This window comes from Acinonyx jubatus, chromosome C1 (assembly GCF_027475565.1).
Source record: "Acinonyx jubatus isolate Ajub_Pintada_27869175 chromosome C1, VMU_Ajub_asm_v1.0, whole genome shotgun sequence".
Lineage (NCBI taxonomy): Eukaryota > Metazoa > Chordata > Mammalia > Carnivora > Felidae > Acinonyx > Acinonyx jubatus.
In genome coordinates, this window is record NC_069381.1 from 19,658,349 (window position 1) to 19,678,613 (window position 20,265).

At 51.8% G+C, this 20,265-nt stretch overlaps 1 protein-coding gene across 5 annotated transcripts in view; it reads left to right on the forward strand.

Moving 5' to 3' along the window:
- Positions 1 to 20,265, forward strand: part of RPS6KA1 (ribosomal protein S6 kinase A1) — a 52,767-nt gene that overhangs the window by 29,996 nt on the left and 2,506 nt on the right. For all 5 annotated transcript variants that reach the window (XM_053209522.1, XM_015075083.3, XM_027059974.2 and 2 more), the window contains 15 exons: positions 188 to 268; positions 461 to 540; positions 2,356 to 2,462; positions 3,208 to 3,245; positions 3,538 to 3,680; positions 4,089 to 4,159; positions 4,475 to 4,563; positions 5,580 to 5,644; positions 5,895 to 5,997; positions 7,453 to 7,583; positions 8,591 to 8,716; positions 8,941 to 9,030; positions 9,423 to 9,581; positions 19,308 to 19,469; positions 19,953 to 20,029. In XM_053209522.1, coding sequence (XP_053065497.1) covers positions 188 to 268; positions 461 to 540; positions 2,356 to 2,462; positions 3,208 to 3,245; positions 3,538 to 3,680; positions 4,089 to 4,159; positions 4,475 to 4,563; positions 5,580 to 5,644; positions 5,895 to 5,997; positions 7,453 to 7,583; positions 8,591 to 8,716; positions 8,941 to 9,030; positions 9,423 to 9,581; positions 19,308 to 19,469; positions 19,953 to 20,029 — 1,522 coding nt within the window. The remainder of the gene's footprint in view (positions 1 to 187; positions 269 to 460; positions 541 to 2,355; positions 2,463 to 3,207; positions 3,246 to 3,537; positions 3,681 to 4,088; positions 4,160 to 4,474; positions 4,564 to 5,579; positions 5,645 to 5,894; positions 5,998 to 7,452; positions 7,584 to 8,590; positions 8,717 to 8,940; positions 9,031 to 9,422; positions 9,582 to 19,307; positions 19,470 to 19,952; positions 20,030 to 20,265) is intronic.

The following is a 20,265-nucleotide window of genomic DNA, read 5'->3' on the forward strand; positions in this document are numbered from 1 at the left end:
TGGCCCTTGATGGGGGCTGGGGGGAGAGAGAGGGCGAGAGGGATGGGCAGGGGGCTAAGGGCCCAGCCCTGAGTACTGCCATGTAATGTGAGGAACTCGTGGAAAAGAGAGCCCTTCTTAGGGCTTGGGGCTGACTCTTTAGGGGCAGGGGCTAGACTCTTAGTGACTGTCTTTCTCTTCTGGCCAGTGCGTGACCGTGTTCGGACCAAGATGGAGAGAGACATCCTAGCTGATGTAAACCACCCGTTTGTGGTGAAGCTCCACTATGGTGAGACCGCAGTCCACTTGAGTTCGCAGCCTACTTGAGTTTGCACCCTGCCTGCCAGCCTTTGCCTTTGCCTGTGGGCCACTGCCTTCCCCGTATGTTGCCCCCACCCCCAGCAGGCCAAGGGAGCTTAGAGTAAAGGGGCAGGGCCCAGGACCCAGCTGGCTCCACCATCGCCTTTTCCCCTCTCCCCAGCCTTCCAGACTGAGGGAAAGCTCTATCTTATTCTGGACTTCCTGCGAGGCGGGGACCTCTTCACACGGCTCTCTAAAGAGGTGAGCTAACACCCCACTGCCCCAGGGCCCCGAGATGGAGCTGGAGGGACAACGAGGCATCCTATCCCAGAGCCCTGTGAACAACCTGTCTGGTGTGGCTTGGACCTGGGACCACCCAGGCCTGCCTAGCAGTCCCTGGCCCAGGAACTGACACCCAGTGTCACCCTGGGACAGAGTGTACAGCTTGGCAAAGCCTTCGTTCCTCCCAAGATGGGTGAGGAGGATCAGGCCCTGGGTCTCCTTGATTCCCAGGAGCTAAGGGATCTTTCATCTCTCTGCCTCCATTCTTCCAAGGCTGCCCTGGGCAGGACTGTGAAGATGGGCAGAAGCTTAAATCCACCCAGAAAGCTAAATATTTTAACATTATGTCCCATGTGTTAACCAAAAGGATTTTAACTGACATAAAAGAATTCGAGCCAGATATAAAAATGGGACCATTAATACAAGTCAAACTTTAGAAGAGAAACAAACTTTAAAAGAAAAAAATTTTTTTAAATTTTTTTTTAATGTTTATTTATTTTTGAGAGAGAGAGACAGAGAGACAGAGTGCAAGCGGGAAGGGACAGAGAAAGAGGGAGACACAGACTCTGAAGCAGGCTCCAGGCTCTGAGCTGTCAGCACAGAGAGCCTGACGTGGGGCTCGAACTCACAAACTGTGAGATCATGACCTGAGCCAAAGTCAGACACTCAACCCACTGAGCCACCCAGGCACCCCTAAAAATTTTTTAAATGTTATTTTAATGTTTGAATAGGCAATACACTCACATGATTGAAAAGTAAAATGTCGGGGCGCCTGGGTGGCTCAGTCGGTTGAGCGTCCGACTTCGGCTCAGGTCATGATCTCGCGGTCTGTGAGTTCGAGCCCCGCGTCGGGCTCTGTGCTGACAGCTCAGAGCCTGGAGCCTGTTTTGGATTCTGTGTCTCCCTCTTTCTCTGACCCTCCCCTGTTCATGCTCTCTCTCTCTCTCTCTGTCTCAAAAATAAATAAAATGTTAAAAAAATTAAAAAAAAAAAGAAAAGAAAAGAAAAATGCCATTGAGAAACCTTCCTCCCACCCCAGTCCCTCTACCCGCCATAGGTAAACACTTCTACTGATTTCTTGTTTAAGCGCCCCATGTTTCTTTGGTAATACAACCCATTCTGATACATGTTCTGAATTCCAACCCCCATTTCCTTACATAAAAAGTACTAATCTATGCTAATCTATGTATCTGTTCTATATCTTGCCTTATTCAAGATAGCAGATCATGGAGATGGATCCATATCAGAACATGGAAGTTTCCTTGTTCTAGTTTATGGCTGCATAGCACTCCATTACACATGGGAGAGATGGTTTATCCCAGTCTTCTGCCCAACCCTTTTGCTATTTCCAAACAATGCCTCAATGAGTGACTCATATGTTAATCATGTCATACCTCAAACCCCTTTACATATTGTTTTAATTTTTATTTATTTTTTCATTGTTTTAACGTTTATTTTTAAAGAGAGACAGTATGAGTGGGGGAGGGACAGAGAGAGAGAGGGAGACCCAGAATCTGAAGCAGGCTCTGGGCTCTGAGCTGTCAGCACAGAGCCTGACGCGGGGCTTGAACCCACGAACCGCGAGACCATGACCTGAACTGAAGTCGGGCACTTAACCGACTGAGCCACCCAGGTGCCCCTCGTACCCCTTTATACAGAGCATGGTGTGTGGCCCTGGGGTGTCTAAGGGTCCTCCCCGAGGTGGGCCGACGAGACCAGGAAGCTGCTGACTGCAGTACCTGAGCTCCTGAGGAAGAGGCAATCGCAGCTGGCGTCCCCTCCCGCCTGTCGTAGGTTATGTTCACAGAGGAGGATGTGAAGTTTTACCTGGCTGAGCTAGCTTTGGGCCTGGACCACCTGCACAGCCTGGGCATCATTTACAGAGACCTCAAACCTGAAAAGTGAGTGAAGCCCCAGCTCCGCCCCAGCCTCCCTAGCCAGGGCAGAGGCAGGCCTTGGGGTCTCTCCTGACAGGGGTGGGTGTAACTCTCCCCAACAAAGTCTCCCTGTGTGTGGCCGCCCCGTGGATAGGTGGGTGGGACGGGTGGTGGTGGCAGCAGGGCCCTCTTAGGGGTCTGCCTAATTACCAGTGTCCGTTAAAAGGGCTGGACACCTCCTTGCAGGTACGTTGCCTACATTTTTTTTTTTTTTTTTTTTTTTTGCTAATCCAGTGCGATGTCTGAGATGCCACCACTAAAGGTCATTCTTTGTTTGATACGGTCCTCTCTAGAATTTTCCTGAATATCTAAACATCCTCAAATGGTAACTTGACAGCCAGGGGCAGGTGCTGGGCTGAAATGAGATCTGACTTTAGAGTTAGGCAGACCTGAATTCAAATCTTGTCTCCGTCACCTTTTAGCTCTGTGACCGTGGGGTGTTGCTTGACTTCCCTGAGCTTTAGTTTCCTCGTTGTTAAAATAGGGCCATAATAGCACCTACCTCATCCAGTTGTTCCGAGGATTAGCAAAGAACACAGGCCACACATCTGCATGGCACCACCACCACCCTGCTCCACCTGCCATTTACCGGATGGATCTGGGTGGATCGCCTTCTCTGGGCTGGGCCCAACCCCCACGGCCCCCTTGGTGTCACCAGAACCCAAGGGGCCACAGCTGAGGGGCCCCAACTCCCATCTCTCCATTACAGCATCCTTCTGGATGAGGAGGGCCACATCAAACTCACCGGTGAGTAGAAGGCACCTGCCCCCTCAATTCCCAGGGGAGGTCAGGATGGGCTCTTGACGGGCCTGGGCTGAGCACTAGGGGATCCATTCTTCCCGAGAGGCTGTGCCAGGCACTCGGAAGTGGTCAAAAGCCCAGACCCTAGACTTGGGATGGCCTGGGTATGAACCCCAGCCCCATGGGAGTGATGCCCTCAGGCCTGTGGGCAGGGGGCTTTGGGTGTGCAGGGGTTGGCAGCGAGGAAGGCAAGGGGGGGGGTTCCTAAAGATGTGTCCTCTTGCCCTCCTTGCCACAGACTTTGGCCTGAGCAAGGAGGCCATTGACCATGAGAAGAAAGCCTATTCCTTCTGCGGGACGGTGGAGTACATGGCCCCCGAGGTCGTCAACCGCCAGGGCCACACCCACAGTGCAGACTGGTGGTCCTATGGGGTGTTGATGGTGAGTGGCCAGACAGGGGAAAAGCATTCAGCCCATGCCTCAGGCCTCAGTTTTCTCATCTGAACAGTGAGGGGGTTGATAGTCTCTAAGACTTCCTCCTGTCTTCTCCCAGCCAAGCTGCCTCAACGTCCACCCAGCTGCAGTTTCCTTCCTTAGGAAGATTCCAGGCTTGGCCCCACCTGGGCTGCCCCCACCCCAGGACTGGGCCTCTCCTCAGCCTCAGGCCCCTAGTCCTGCTTTCGGTGTTCTGATTGACAAAGGAACCAGAGACAGTCACAATTCTCGATCCAGGTGGTCCTGCCACAGGCCAGCAGGAATCCTGGGAGTGAAGCTGAGTGGTTTGGGTGGGAGGAGGTGGGAGACATGGGAGATGGAGACCAGAGCCTAACAGACCCTTGTCTTTTACAGTTTGAGATGCTGACGGGCTCCCTGCCCTTCCAGGGGAAGGACCGGAAAGAGACCATGACACTGATTCTAAAGTAAGCACCAGCCCTGCCCTGACACCTCAGGGTCTCCCCTGATGTCTGGCCCCGGTTTGGGGGCCAGAATAATATCCTGTACCTGCCTCAGATTTCCCCATCAATGAGACCCTCCTCTGGGCTAAGCATTATGCTTTCTGGGGCCCCCTTTTCATCCATCAGGGCCTGTGGGTGGGGAATCCCTGAAGTCTTTGGGAGGTGAGTTAGTGGATGGTTTGTCTGGATTGAGCTGGAAATTAGACCTGGACAGAGCGGGGAGGGGAGATGGGCCTCTGGGGCGGGCTCAGCCCTGATGAGACCTGGGGGCTGTTTTAGGGCGAAGCTAGGCATGCCCCAGTTTCTGAGCACAGAAGCCCAGAGCCTCCTGCGGGCCCTGTTCAAGCGGAATCCTGCCAACCGTCTCGGTAAGCAGCTCCAGCTTGGGAGGGGAGCGGGGTACAGCTGCAGCCTAGGCCACAGCGTCACATCTGGGGCTGAAAGGGGCCGTTGTCCTTTGTGTGGGCAGACAATGCCGCCGGCCACCCTGCTTTCTGGCTCCATGTGTGGTGTTTGGGGCGGCGGGGGGGGGTGACCTGTGTATAGGGGGAAGGCAGGAACTGAGTCATCCCTACTCCCCCTGGGGACAAGGACAGAGGCCCCCACACAGGTCCGCCAAGGCTGCTGGCACAAGAGAAGGCATGAGCTCAGGAGTCAGAAGGCTCAGGTCCCAATCCTGTCCCCATGGCAGGTCCTCACCGCCCTGCACACAGTGGTTCCTCCATAAATATTTGTTGAGTGAGTGCCATTTATGAGCTAAGTGACCCAAGGCAGTTGACTTCACCTCCCGGAGCTCTGGGTCCTCGTCTCCACAGGAGATGATGATCCAGATCCCTCTTGACTGAATGCAGTTGCATGAACATGCCTGGCATGTAGTAGCTTTTCAGTATGTCTCGGCCCCTTGGATCCTGGGTTCATCTGGACCATGACCAGCTTTGTAAGGTCCCAGTTCAGGTCCCTGGGGTCGAATGGAGTGAGAGTCTGCCTGGTGGCTGAGAAGGGCAATGGGATGGATAAAAGCGATAGAGATGAGGCCTGGGTTGAGAGGGAGATGGGAGTCCCCTGCAGATGTCAGAATAAGTCTGATTTCTGTTCTCTGTGGCCTTGGACAAGTTGCCTGACCTCTCTGGGCCTTTCTTCTTCCATGAGTACATTTGGAGCTTGATCATAACAGTCTCCAGAAAGTGGAAAACGCTGAGTGGGCAGAAGGCCTCTGGGGTGACGGCTGGGTGGATTTGGGGCGGGGAGAGCCTATCGTCCCCCCTGCTCCCAGTAGACAGCTGCAGCCGCTGGTCCCAGACCACGGTGAGGTCACTCAGCAGATAGGGTGGGTGTCTGGGGGTTGGACCATCCAGGGGCAGACCCCTCGTCTGGGCTCTTTCAGGCTCCGGCCCTGATGGGGCAGAGGAAATCAAGCGGCATGTCTTCTACTCTACCATTGACTGGAATGTGAGTGTGTCTGTCCACCCCACAGCCTCAGTCAGGGCTTCACCGGTGGTGGGAGGGGGCTTCCTCCGATGTGGAGCAGAGGGTGACAGCATGGCCTTGGAAGCAAGGGCTGGCCTCCCCCGGGCAAGCAATTATGCCCCCCATCTGTATAGCCTGCATAGGCAGGGCTAGTTACCTTCTCCTGCCTGAGGCTCCTGGTGGGTTGTTGGGGGTGGGCCGTGGTGACCGGAGTGGCCACCTCACCTTGCAGAAGCTGTACCGTCGCGAGATCAAGCCACCCTTCAAGCCAGCCGTGGCACAACCTGATGACACCTTCTACTTTGACACTGAATTCACGTCCCGCACACCCAAGGGTATGTCAGTTGTCTGGCTTGTCTTGGGCTGGCACAGGAGGGAAGCAGGGAGTCAGGGACCCCTTGGGATGTAGGGTGGTCAGGGACTCTGGCAAGCCCAGGTGTGTGGGCAGACTGAAGGGTGGGTCTCTGACTCTTTGTCCCCATCTCATTCTGCCTGACTCTCCCACTCCAGGGCTCTATGGGCCTCTTTGTATGTGAGTGAGGGGGTGGGGGGAGTGGGTGGTTAAGGCCACAATAGAAAAGTCAGGCCCCCTGCCCCGGGCATCTTCCAGCCCACTGGGAAGACCAAACACATCGGGCTCACACTCACGTCAGGGCTAAAGAATCTGACCCAGCAAAAACATGAGGTGGAGACAGTCTGTCAGAGCAGAGGTGACAGCGCCCACAGGTCAGGGGCAAGTGTGGGAAACGCCTTTGGCTGCTCTGATCACTGGACCTCAGTGTGTTCATCTAGAACATGGGCTCGGTCACAGACCCCCTCAGTCCCTTGGGTTATTGCAAGAAGCCAAGGAGGGGGCTTCTGGGAGGGAGTTTGGTAAATCCCAATATTCTGGTCAGATATCGGGGGTTAGTGTTAGTTCTGGAAGGCTTCCCGGATGGATGGGTTTTAGCAGAGGGGCTGCTCTTCTCACTGCAGGTTGCACAGCTCTGATGACAGGGAGCTTAGCACTTCGCAAGCAGTTGGTCTCATCTTTATTCGCTTACCTGACAGTACATACCAGCTTCCTACTGTGTGCCCCTGATCAGCCATGAGGGGATTGCCCCGCCTCCTATGGCCTAGACTGTGGTCGGGGGAGAGGTGTGAAAACTCTACTGGGCGGTGTGGCAAGTGCAGCTTCATAGGGGTGAGGAGTTGGAGGAGCAGGCTCAGGCAAGGCTTCTCAGAGGAGGGTGTGCCAGCTGAACCGTGAAGGACAGACAAACAGTAGAGTATCTGGTCAGAGGGAACGGCATGTGCGGTGGCTCAGGGTCTCCTTTAAGGATCTGGGAAGTCTGGCGTGGCTGAGCTGTAGAGTGGGAAGAGAGGAGGCTAAGATCATAAGGACCTCAGTCACCAGGCTGAGAAGTTGGGCTTTTGGGCTTTCTTCTGGGGCAGAGAGGAGCACTTGAAGGGTCCTGGCAGGGGGTAGATTTGCAGCTGGGACCATCCCTCCCACTGCCTGGGCAGAAGATGGACCTGAAGGGGCAGACCCGAGGCAGTGAAGCAAGGGGGAGGCTTCCAGAAAGGGATGAAGTGTCTTGGCCTGGGCCGAATGCCCATCGTGGGGTGTCTTTTATGTTTCTTGTGTGTCAGGGCTGGGCTGGTCTAAACGCACACGAACACATGGCCTAATTGAGGTCTGGCATGAGAGGCCTGCCCAAGCCCTCTCCACAGCCCTGGTCTCCCTTTTCTGGGCTGCTTCGGGGTCAAGGGCACCTTCTCAGGGTCACATCCCCCTCCCACCCCTGCAGACTCCCCAGGCATCCCTCCCAGCGCTGGCGCCCATCAGCTGTTCCGTGGCTTCAGCTTCGTGGCCACTGGCCTGATGGAGGATGATGGCAAGCCTCGGCCCACGCAGGCACCCCTGCACTCCGTGGTACAGGTGAGGGGGCAGGAGACTGCTGCTCCGTTGTCTTTTCTACCCAGAAGCCACAAAGGCAGAGAACACAGGCTCTAGAGTCCAACCTCTGATTGCCACCGCGTAGCCCATTGAACCTCCAAACCTCCTTGGGCCCCACTTTTTCCGTTTGTAAAACAGGGATGGCAACATGGATATAACAGATTTCCTAGCACAGAGCCAGGGACGTTGTGGAGTCTGGATAAATAAATGCAAGGCGGTGCCCAGGGTGGTGGTGCTGTGGGGTGGCTGTCAGATCCCTGACGGGGACGGGTGGCAGAGGGCTCGTGTGTCCTCACACTTGTCCCCCATTAGTACACTTTCCATGGGAGATTTAGAATTCAGAGGCATGAGGGTAGACTCTGGAGCCCATTGTCCAAGGTAAGGGACTTTGGGCGAGACACTTACCTTCCCAGTGCCTCAGTTTCTTCATCTGTAAATGGGGGGTGATGATAGAACTTTTCTCCATAGGTTGTTGCATGTGTAAAATTAAGGTGACTGTGTAATTTATTCTACAACTGGGACATCTTTGTCTGGGACAAATATTAAACCAGACCAGATACAAGGACAACAGGCGTAAACCAGGGCTGTCATATGGCGTGTGGTCACCTGCCGTAAAGTGCTGAGAGCAGTGCCTGCCGCACATAAGCACCACAGAAGCATTTGCTGTTGTTAATGTCTCAGAACTTTTAGACACGTCATGACGTGGGCTGTGATGCCCCAGAAGCGGGGAGGCAACTCGTCTAAGTTCACAGGATGTGGCAGAGCCGGGACCCAGCTCAGGGCTCCCGTGTCTCAGGCCTACCCAGCTTTCTCAGAGCCACAGACCCCTCGATGCGTGTGTTGCGTTTCCGTTGACCACAGTGCGGGAGCCAGTGAGTGTGCCCGTATAGAGTAGAAAATTGAGGCCCAGAAGCCAAGGCCTTGGGTACTGGGGGACGAGCCCTGCATTCTAGAGCAGAGGGCCAGCCCCACCTGTTGGTCTTCTGCAGCAACTCCATGGGAAGAACCTGGTTTTTAGCGATGGCTACGTGGTAAAGGAGACGATTGGTGTGGGGTCCTACTCCGTGTGCAAGCGCTGTGTCCATAAGGCCACCAACATGGAGTATGCTGTCAAGGTGGGCCTCTTGACCACGTCTCGGCCTAGGCTGCTGGGCCAGGGGGAGGCCACTGTAGCCTCAGTCCTTCGGTGGGAGTTGAGGGATGAGTTGGTGCCCTAGGCTCTGTGGGTGGGTGGAAGGCATGTGGCTAAGACCCCCAAGCCCTGCAGTGTGGGCTCCGTGGCAGGGAGGGACTCTGGAGACTGTCCCCCTGATATCTCCCATGTACCCCCTTTCCTCAGGTCATCGACAAGAGCAAGCGGGATCCCTCAGAAGAGATTGAGATTCTTCTGCGGTATGGGCAGCACCCCAACATCATCACTCTGAAAGATGTGAGTGGGGGTCCTTGAGACTGAGATGGGGGCTGGGAACTTGACTCCGGGATCTATCTCAGGACTGTCATTCCTTTGATTTCTGATTTTCCTCTGCTCCTGGGAGCGAAGGATCTCTGTGCCTCAGGTCTGGTGATGCCCCATGGCCGTCCACTTCAGACTCAGGCATCCTCTGACAGCTTCCCTGACCCTCGGGGGACCAGTGCCAATCTCCTCCCGTCTAGGGGGAGGACAGAGGCCCATATAGATGAAGGCCCTGCCAGGACCATGGAAGCACAGAGCAGAACCCATGTCCAAGGCTCATGTTATTCTTTCCTGGCCCAGTGAACCGGTAGCTGAGGGCCCCCGGCCTGGCACGGAGGGGAGGGACCTGACGGTGAGGTCTCTGGCAGGTATACGATGATGGCAAACATGTGTACCTGGTGACAGAGCTGATGCGGGGTGGGGAGCTACTGGACAAGATCCTGCGGCAGAAATTCTTCTCAGAGCGGGAGGCCAGCTTTGTCCTACACACCATCAGCAAGACCGTGGAGTACCTGCACTCCCAGGGGGTAAGTCTGGGGTAGGGGGCGCCCGGTGGGGATGGTGGGCCGCCAGGGGTCATACCAGCAGTAGAGTGCACGAACCGTGGGCTGGCCCAGGCAGTAGCGGTCTTCAACCAGCCAGACCATCCCTAGGGAGACTAGGGATGGTGGGTGGGTGAGCAGACGGATACGAGGAAGGGAAACAGCGAGAGATGAGGCTGGATTGTGACAAGGAGTGTCTACACCGTGCTTACTGTATGCCCTGCACCGTGCCAACTTGTTTCCTTACGTTACCTCAATTGATTTTCACAACAACCCTATGAGGTAGGTGCTGTTGTGGGCCCCCCCCTTACAGGCAGGAAGACCAAGGCTCAGAGATGTGAGGTCACTTGCCCAAGGTCACACTGAGGGATGTGGTTAGGGAGCTGCAGACAGGGAGTGGGTTTTTGAGCTGGGAAGCAGCAGGGTCAGCAGGGAGGTGAATCTGGTTGTGGGTTCAGCTGCCAGGACAGAGGAAGTGAATGCAGGAGTAAATGTTGCTGGAGACACAGCAGGTGCTACAGAAGAGGTATTTGTCCAAATGAGAGGACTTGGCCTTTATCATTGCCTAGGATGGAGATGGAAAATTTCCTGATGGTGTATAGAAGCTGGAAACAGAGTTAGCATGAGTTTCTTTCTGGACGAGATGATGTTTTGGGGCGCTTCCAGTCAGATGGTTGTGGGGGTTAAGAATCCAGGCTCTGGAATCCGACTGGCTGTGTCCAAGTTCTGTGTATATGGTTGGGAAGGGCTCTCACCTCTGAGCTGTTTCCTCGTCTGCACACTCAGGATCGAGGGAGCTGCTACCTCGCAGGGTGGATTGGGAGGGAACTGTGGGCCGGGGCAGCCCTGTGGGAAATGCTGCACAAACTTCAAGGGAAATAGGGCCAGATCATTGCTGTGCCTTTTTTTTTTTTTTTTTAATGCTTATTTATTTTTGAGAGAGAGAGAGAGAGAGAGAGCATGAGCAGGGGAGGGGCAGAGAGGGAGAGAGAGGGAGACACAGAATCCGAAGCCGGCTCCAGGCTCTGAGCTGTCAGCACAGAGCCCGACGAGGGGTTCGAACCTACGAACCGTGAAATCATGACCTGAGCCAAAGTTGGAAACTTACCCAACTGAGCCACCCAGGTGCCCCAGGTGTGCCTTTTTTTTTAAATTAACTTTTTATCAAAAATGTTAAACATATGCAAAGCTATGAGAAAAGTATAATGAACCTTCAGACACCCATCTCCCAGATTAAAGAATTGTTGAGATTTTTATCTCTCTTCTTCCTTCTCTTTCTTTCCTTCTCTTTTCCTTTTCTTCCCCTGTTTCCTTCCTTCCTTCTCTCCTTTCTTCTGTCCCCTCTCTCCCTCTCTTTCTTTTTTTTTTTTTTTTTTGTTGTTGCTGAAGTATCTCTCCCAACTTTCTACTGAGGAAGACATTCAAATCTATAGAAAAGTTAAAAGAATATTACAATGAAAATGATTTCCCTTCCAAATTCACCAAATCTTAGCAGTTTGCCACATTTGCTTTCTCTCTCTGTCTTTGCCTCTATCTCTATACCCTTATCTACATATAAATATATATTTTTTATGGGTGCAACTGAGAAGCGTTGCAGACATTATGACCCTTGACCCATAAATGCCTCTAATTAAAGGGTTTTATAGAGAGAGAGAAAGAGTGAGAGCAAGAATGAGCACGAGCGGGGGAGGGGCAGAGGGAGAGAGAATCCCAGGCAGGCTTCACGCTCAGTGTGGAGCCTGAGGTGGGTCCCCATCTCACAACCCCTAAAGTGTCTTACAGCGTATCTCAGACCTCACATAATCTTAGCTGTGTATCTGTGACTCTATAAAAGACATTCTTTCGTAACAACTAACAGAATTAACAATTACTTGTGTTCACATAGTACCCAATCAACAGACACATTTCCCTGTTGTCCTTTCAAAAAATCTTTTTGCCATCAGTGTATTGGAATCCCAGTCTCTGCAGGATTTACTCCTTTCAATCACTTGTTAAATCCCTTAAGTCTCTTTTCAAAAACTGAGATAAGGGGCGCCTGGGTGGCTCAGTCGGCTGAGCTTCGAACTCTTGATTTCGGCTCAGATCGTGATCCCAGAGTTGTTGGATCGAGCCCCACGTCGGGTCTGCACTGAGCGTGGAACTTGCTTAAGATCCTCTCCCCCTCTCAGGGGCATGTGGCTCAGTTGGCTGAGCATCTAGATGATCTTGATCTAGATGAGCTCAGGTCATGGTCTCATGGTTCGTGAATTCGAGCCCTGTGCCCGGCTCTGCACTAAGAGTGCAGAACTTGCTTGGGATTCTTTCTCTCTCCCTCTCTCTCTGCCCCTCCCCCACTCATGCTGGCCCTCTCTCTCTCAAAATAAGTAAATAAACTTAAAAAAAAAAAGATTCTCACCCTCTCTCTGCCCCCTTTCCTCCAGCTCGCTCGTGTGCATACTCTCACCCTCTCAAAAAAAAAAAAAATACTGATAAAAAATTTGCATACAGTAGATCTTTTTGTTACATGTGTACATCTACATAACCTCCATAGTAAAACCTCCCTTTTCTTTTTTCTTTTTTTGTTAAATGTTCTATTTATGTATTTTGAGAGAGAACAGGGAAGGGGCAGAGAGAGAGAGAGAGAGAGGAGAGAGAATCCCAAGCAGGTTCCGTGCTGTCAGCATAGAGCCCAATGTGGGATTCGAACTCACAAACAGTGAGATCCTGACCTGAGCCAAAACCAAGAGCAGAACACTTAATCGACTGAGCCACCCAGGCACCCCAGCTTCCCTTTTCTGTGCCACTGGAATGCCCCACATTCGGAATGTGTCTGCTTTCTTGGGGCATCATTTTAGTTGTTTCTCTGGCGCCTGTATTTCTAAAGTCTTAATTATATTCTGCTTCAACTTATTTTTGGGAGTGGAGAGTTAGAAAAGACTTCATGTGGCAGGGGCACCCGATTCAGTCGGTTAAGCACCTGACTCTTGATTTCGGCTCAGGTCATGATCTCAGGGTTCATGAGATCAAGCCCTGTGGCGGGCTCTGCACTGAGACCACGGAGCCTGCGTGGGATTCTCTCTCTCCCTCTCAGTCTGCCCCTCCCCAGCGCCCCCCACCATGCTCAAAATTAAATAAATAGACATTTTTTTTTAATTTTTTTTTTAACGTTTATTTATTTTTGAGACAGAGAGAGACAGAGCATGAACGGGGGAGGGTCAGAGAGAGAGGGAGACACAGAATCTGAAACAGGCTCCAGGCTCTGAGCAGTCAGCACAGAGCCCGACGTGGGGCTCGAACTCACATACCGCGAGATCGTGACCTGAGCCGAAGTCAGACGCTCAACCGACTGAGCCACCCAGGCGCCCCGTAATTTTTAAAAACAACAAAAAACCACTTCATGGGAGGTGCAGTGTACTTCATATGACATCACATCCCCAGGCACAGTGTCCCTGTGCCCCCCTTAGTCATTAGTCCTCTCAGGCGGTAAGAGTCTAGGGATGGGTAATGACTTCATCCTTTCAGGATCTTTGCCTGAATCAATCGTTTCATTAGGGTTTGCAAAAATGGCAATGTCTGATTCTGTCTAATCAGACATTAGGGAGGATTTATTAGGGAGGATTCTTTTGTAAAAAAGAAACAGAGCCTCAATTTGATTACCACATGTACCGTTTTTAATGGTCATATTTGAAATGGTTTTGGTTTCTGAAATGGCCAGTGCAAATAGACTAATATTTAAATATGTCAGGCCAGATAGTAAATGTTTCCTTTTCCTGCTTTGTTCTCAAGTGAGTGCTTGTTAAAGTTACCCTCCAAGAAGGGTTAGAAGACAGAGCCAAAGCAGTGAGTTTCCAGTGGGTCACCTAAAGCTCAGAGCGAGGAAGGACTTTCTAGTGTAAGAACTGCCCCCTCTACTAGGGACAAAGAAGTTCCAAATACAGACAACTACTTGGTGGTACTGTGATGGGAGAAAGTTGTCTCTTCCCCAAAGCCATGAGTCCATGGGTCTGTAAAGTTTCTGACCCTTTTAAGGGCGCCTCAGTGCCTCGGTGGCTCAGTTGGTTAAGCATCCGACTCCAGCTCAGGTCTGATCTCACGGTTTGTGACTTCCAGCCCTGCGTCGGGCTCTGTGCCAACAGCTCAGAGCCTGGGGCCTGCTTTGGATTTTGTGTCTCCCTCTCTCTCTCTGCCCTTCCCCCTCTGTCTCCAGCTCTCAAAAATGAATAAATGTTAAAAAAAAAAAAATTTTTTTTTATTAAATAAAGTTTCTGACCCTTTCCAAATACCAGGGGAGATGATGAGGAAATGGGAAACTCTCACTGAGGTATTTGGAGGGAGATTCTTTGGGCTAATTACGAATTGCAGTTTCTGTGGTCTAGAAGCTGGGAATCTCATAGAGGGACGGGAAGGGGGTGACCAGGAGCAGGGTCCACTGGGACCTCCTATTTGTTTTAATGTTGCCTTTTTAGTGAAGTATTATATAAACACAAATCATAATGTACAAGTCAGTAAATTTTCAGAAAGTGGATATAGCCAGGTGATCAGCACCCAGACCAAGAATCCCTTCTACTCCCTGCCCCCTCCCAAGCATAACCATTCTAAGCTAACTGCTAATAGCTTAGATTGGTTTTGCCTGTCTTTGAATCGTATATCAATATACTCTGTTATACGTGGCCCCTGCCATGCCACAGGCTCTCCGGGGTTCATCCACGGCGTTGTGTGGCTACAGTTCGTGCATCCTCATTGCTGTGTAATTTCTGCTGTATGAACAGGCAATACTTTAATTGTCTATTCTGCTAATGGACGTTTGGGTTGTTACCAGTTTTTGACTCTGACAAATAATGCTGCTGTGACATGTGACCGCACATGTGGGTTTTAACACTGTGTGCGCCCCTGGCAGTGGACCCGCCAGGTTGCTGTGTGTGTGTGTGTGTGTGTGTGTGTGTGTGTGTGTGTGTGTTCATCTTTAGTGGGTGATGCCAAACAGTTCTCCAAAGCTGTTCTGCCAGCTTACACCCCTCCAGAGCATGGGCTTTTGTGTCGTTTTAGTCAAGCCATTCTGATAGATGTGGCGTTTTTTCTCATAATGGTTTTATTTTTGAAATTTTTTTAATGTTTGTTTATTTTTGAAGGAGAGAGAGACAGAGAGTGAGCAGGGGAGTGGGAGAGGGAGAGGAAGACACAGAATCCGAAGCAGGCTCCAGGCGCTGAGCTGTCAGCACAGAGCCTGACGTGAGGCTTGAACCCATGAGCCGTGAGATCATGACCTGGGCCGAAGTCGGATGCTTAACCGACTGAGCCACCCAGGCGCCCCACGGTGGTTTTAAATTGCCTTTCCCTGAGGGCCAGCGAAGTGGAGCACCTCTTCGCGTGGCTCTTGCCATTTGGGCAGCTTCTTCTGTGACATGCCTGTTCGAGTCTTATGTTTATTTTTAAAAATCGGGTTGTCTGCCTTTTTCATCTTATTTGGCCAGCGTTCTTTGTTTCACACACGGAGCCCTTTTAAGCCTAGCTTCCCTCGTGTTGTCACCCTGTTTGAGAACTCAGTAGGGAGTCACACTTTGGCTTCTGTGTTTAACCAGATGATTTACACAGAAAAGCTTTTTTTTTTTTTTTTTTTTTTTTTTTGTGGCTGGTCAGAGGCACCGAAATGCACATCCTCCAGTGATGGTGATGAAAACAAAAGGGGCTGCTGCTCTGGTAGCCAGCACCACACAGCACTTCCCACAGGCCAGACACGTCCAAGCCCTTTATAGGTCAACTCACTTAACTGTTCCGACAGTTGGAAGTGGGTATTGTTACTATGCCCACTCTACAAGTGAGGGAACTGAGGCTCCGGAAGTAAGTAAAAGTCTCACAGCTAACCTGGCTTCCCTATCCTGTTATTGACGTCCTCTGATCTGTAAGTGCTTCTTTTTTTTTTTTTTTTTTTTTAATTTTTAAAAAATGTTTACATATTTTTTTTTTAATTTTTTTTTAACATTTATTTATTTTTGAGACAGAGAGAGACAGAATATGAATGGGGGAGGGACAGAGAGAGAGGGAGACACAGAATGGGAAGCAGGCTCCAGGCTCTGAGCCATCAGCCCAGAGCCCGACACGGGGCTTGAACTCACGGACCTCGAGATCGTGACCTGAGCTGAAGTCGGACGCTTAACTGACTGAGCCACCCAGGCGCCCCATTTACATATTATTTTTGAGAGTGAGAGTGCGAGTGGGGGGAGAGGCAGAGAGAGAAGGAGACACAGAATCCGAAGCAGGCTCCGGGCTCTCAGCTGTCGAAACAGAGCCCAGCGTGGGGCTCGAACCCGCGAACTGGGAGATCGTGACCTGAGCCGAAGTCAGATGCTCGGTCGACTGAGCCACCCAGGCGCCCCTGTAAGTGCTTCTCAACAAGCACTCACTGCATCTTTCTGTCCAGCATGCTGGTGGGTTCAGCCCAGCGAGTGCTGGAGTTACTATGACAGCAGCTGTCATCTCCCAGGCCCTGCGCTAAATATCCCTGGTACGTAACTCATGTGCTCCTTCCTGCCTCAGCACTGTCACCAACCCCATTTCTGAACCCCAGGTGAGAAAACCGAAGGCTCAAGAGGTTAAGTGACGTGCCCAAAGTCACATAGCTACTGCCGGTAGAGCCAGGATTCACACTCCGGAGTGACTGAAATCACAACTCTGCCACAGGCCACAGCCTGTTACTCAGGGGCTGCATCTGACCTGAATACATGTTTTGTTTGGCCTGCAAATGTCGGGTGGTTTTTTGTTTGGGGTTTGGTTGAGTTGGGTAGTTTGGCTGCTTTTGAAACCTGGGCCTGAGTTGCTACGTGGGTGACTGTCAGCTGGAGTAAGTAGCAGGTGCCCCTTTAGACTGGTTGGCATGGCTCCATCTCAGCCTGGCTTCGCTCATTGCTTGCCCAGCCTGTTGTGCTCTTCAGTGCAGAGAGATGCGAGCATCTGCTACCCCTTCCACTGCACAAACGCCTAGGGGACAGGTGTCAGAGTCACCGGTGGGGCTACCTGCCATAGTGAGCCACGGTCACCTGAAGGAGTTTGTTGTTTCTCTGTGTTGTGTTAGAGCGGGATAAAGATTGAAAACTTCCTTATCCCTGTTTCCCGAAAGTGTCATCTGTGTCACACTAAACTGAAAAGGCTGTGGAATGAAGGTCAGAACCGGGTTCAAGTCTCACCTCTGCTTCTTACGTACATGAGCAAGTCAAGTTTCTTCTCATAGCCCCGGTTTCCTTCTCTGTAAAACAGAAGCCAGCAGTCCCTGCTCTGCCCACTTACATAGGTGTAACCAGCAGCCCCCATGAGATCATGGTCAGGAAAGTGCTTTGTGAACCAGGAAGACCACTTGTACAGGATAGTCCGTGTCCTCAGCTTGGCTCTGGGACCTCTGGGAAGCTTGGCTGGGCCCTCCACAGGGAAGAGAGTCTACATCCTTGAGGCCGGGCCCTGTCTTTGGGGTCACAGACTTGTATTAGGAAGGAGAGCCCTAGGAGCTGGTCAGGCACTGCCCAGGAAGGGGCTTCCCATGGGTTTGGATACGCTTTGCAGCACGTAGCTGGGACCACCCTACCAACACAGCGCTGTCCTCCTCATCTAGCGCTGTTCCCTCTGGGGAAGTGGACTATCCTGGGCCATGTCTACCCTCCAACCTACCTGCCCCACAGGCACCTGCTAGAGGGCTTGGGACTCAAGTGGGACTATGGAAGCATCGTCTCATAAAGCCAACTAATCTGTGAGAGTCAACTAATGTAACCTGCGAGATCTCTGTGTGTTTCAGAGGTGTGATTTGTTTATTCATTGCACAAAGTTCACTTAACACTCGCTCTGTGCTGGGTGCTGGAGGTGAGCAGGGGTTCCATAGATAGATGCAGTTATTTGTGGTTGAAGGATCCTCTGCTGGCCTGAGCTCAGAACACTTGAGGAGATATCGTGGACGATGAGGCTGAAAGGGATAGCTGAGCCTCCCACACCAGGAAGGGGACTTTGGGCTTTATCTTGCAGGTCGTAGGGAGCCATTGAAGGTTTTTGACAGTGCCCTGTTAGCTTATGGGAGGAGGAGCACGAGAGTAAGACCAAGTTTAGTCTGGGATGTGTTGGGTTTGAAGGTCTGTGGAACATTCAGTGGTTTCTATCTGATAAGCAGTTATATGAGTCTGGACTCAGGAAAGTTCTGGGCTAGGGTCAGCGATCTGAGAGAGTGGCTATACATAGAACCATACCAAGGGAGGGGGGAGGATGAAAAGTGGAGTGTGGTCCAGCCCCCTCAGATTACAGAAGAGCAGGTGGGAGCCGGAGGACTCATTTGCTTCAGGTCTCAGAAGTAAGTGTCATTCAGGGCGCCTGGGTGGCTCAGTCGGTTGAGCGTCTGACTTCAGCTCAGGTCATGATCTCGTGGTTTGTGGGTTCAAGCCCCATGTTGGGCTCTGTGCTGACAGTTCAGAGCCTGGACCCTGCTTCAGGTTCTGTGTCTCCCTCTCTCTGCTCCTCCCCTGCTCATGCTCTCTCTCTCTCTCTCTCTGCCTCTCAAAAATAAATAAACATTTAAAAAAAGTAAAAAAAAAAAAGTGTCATTCATCCACTCAACAGATACTCATTGAATACCAACTGTGTGCTAGGAACTATTCTAAATGTTGAGATATAGCAGTGAGCAAAATCACTTATGGAACTTATATTCCAGAGGGTAGATTCAGAAAAACAATTAAATAAATATGTCAAATGGTGGTAAATGCTATGGATAAAAAGAAAGTAGGGTGAGGAGACTAAGGAGTACTGGTTAGTGATTCGTATCTTATATGGAATGGTCCAAGGAAGGCCTCACTGATAAGGTGACATTTGAGCTGAGACCTGAAAGAAACAAGAGAATAAGCGAGGCAGATGCCTGAGGAAAGAATGTTCCTAAAAGCTGGAACAGTAAGTGCAAAGGCCCTGAGACAGGAGTGTGCTTGGCATGTTGAAGGATGTGCAAAGAGGCTGGTGTGGCTGAAGCTGATTGAGCAAGGAGGAGGGTGCTTAGAGGACAACAGAGTGCAAGAGACGTGGGTGAGGGGCACGGGAGATCAGGTGGGGCCACTTAGGCCATTGTAAGGACTTTGCCTCTTAAGACGATAAACCTTGGAGGGGTTGCAGCCAGAATGACGTGATATGACTTATATTCAACAGGCTCACTGTGGCTGCTGTATTTAGAACAGACTGTAGGAGGCAGGACAGAAGCAGGGAGACCAGTGAGGAGGTGTTTGCTGTCATACAAGGGAGGGACGATAGGGTCCCTGGTTGGGATCACTGCTGCCAGTAGAGGGGTTGAGAAGTGGTTCAGCTCTGGATATATTTTAATGGTAGAGACAGCAGAATTTGCTGATGCCTTGATTGAGGAATATAAGAAAAAAAGAGGAATTGGGAATGACTCTTAGGATTTCGACCCAAGCAATGGGAAGTATCAATGGAGCTGTCTTTAGGATAAACTGTGATGAATGGATCTGAAGGGAGAAATAAGGAGAGTTCGGGGGTGGACAGGTGAAATGAGGGCTGCCTCGCGGACACTGACATGAAATTCAAGTCGGCAGTACCAGCAGCACTAAGGGCCCCATTCCAGCCCCTTCCTTCCAAATTCTGGGTCCTTCTATCCCTTTCTGGGCCCGTCTTCGTAACTCTCAACTCTCTCACCTCTGGCAGTTGACCTGGGCCCCTAGCAGCCTGCCCACATGGAGAACTGACCGGACCCTCTGCCCCTAGGTTGTTCATAGGGACCTCAAGCCCAGCAACATCCTGTACGTGGACGAGTCTGGGAACCCTGAGTGCCTGCGCATCTGTGACTTTGGCTTTGCCAAGCAGCTGCGGGCTGAGAATGGACTCCTCATGACACCTTGCTACACTGCCAACTTTGTGGCACCCGAGGTGAGCCCTCCAGCCTCCTCACCTGCAAGAGTGAGGGGCCCTGGCACAGGAAGCCTCGTGCCCTTTACAGAGGCCCCACGCTATCCAGGATTCTAGTCTGTATGGTCTTGGCTTAGGTACCAAGAGAGGATCCAGCCTTGGGGCGCCTGGGTGGCTTAGTTGGTTAAGAGTCCGACTCTTGGTTTCGGCTCAGGTCATGATATCGCGGCGTGTGAGTTCGAGCCCCGCATCGGGCTCCGTGCTGACAGCGCAGAGCCTGCTAGGGATTCCCTCTCTGTCCCTCTCTCTCTGCCCCTCCCCCATCCACTCTCTCTGTCTGTCTCTCAAAAATAAATAAATAAAACTTTAAAAAAAAAAGAGAGAGAGAGAGGATCCAGCCCATGGCTGGGATCCTTGTCTTACCCTCTGTGGGGACCACGCAAGTGTTCGGGGCCACTTGGTGCTGCACGTCTGACTAATCACCCTCCCCTACCTTCCTGCCAGGTGCTGAAACGCCAGGGCTACGATGAAGGCTGTGACATCTGGAGCCTGGGCATTCTGCTGTACACCATGCTGGCGGGGTGAGTGTCCCCTTCCCCCCAGCCCATTCCTCCAGCCCTAGTGCACAGGCTGGGGTGGTCTGATGGGAGAGACTCAGCTCTGCTCAGGAACGTCTGAAGATACAGATGTAGCCCTGCCTTCAGGAGCCTCACCTGGACGGGGAAGATACCGCCCTGGGGAATACTCAGCCTGGGGGGGAGACATAGCCCCCCCATCCCACCCTTAGCCCCAGGATGGGGGCCAGAGGCTAGACCCA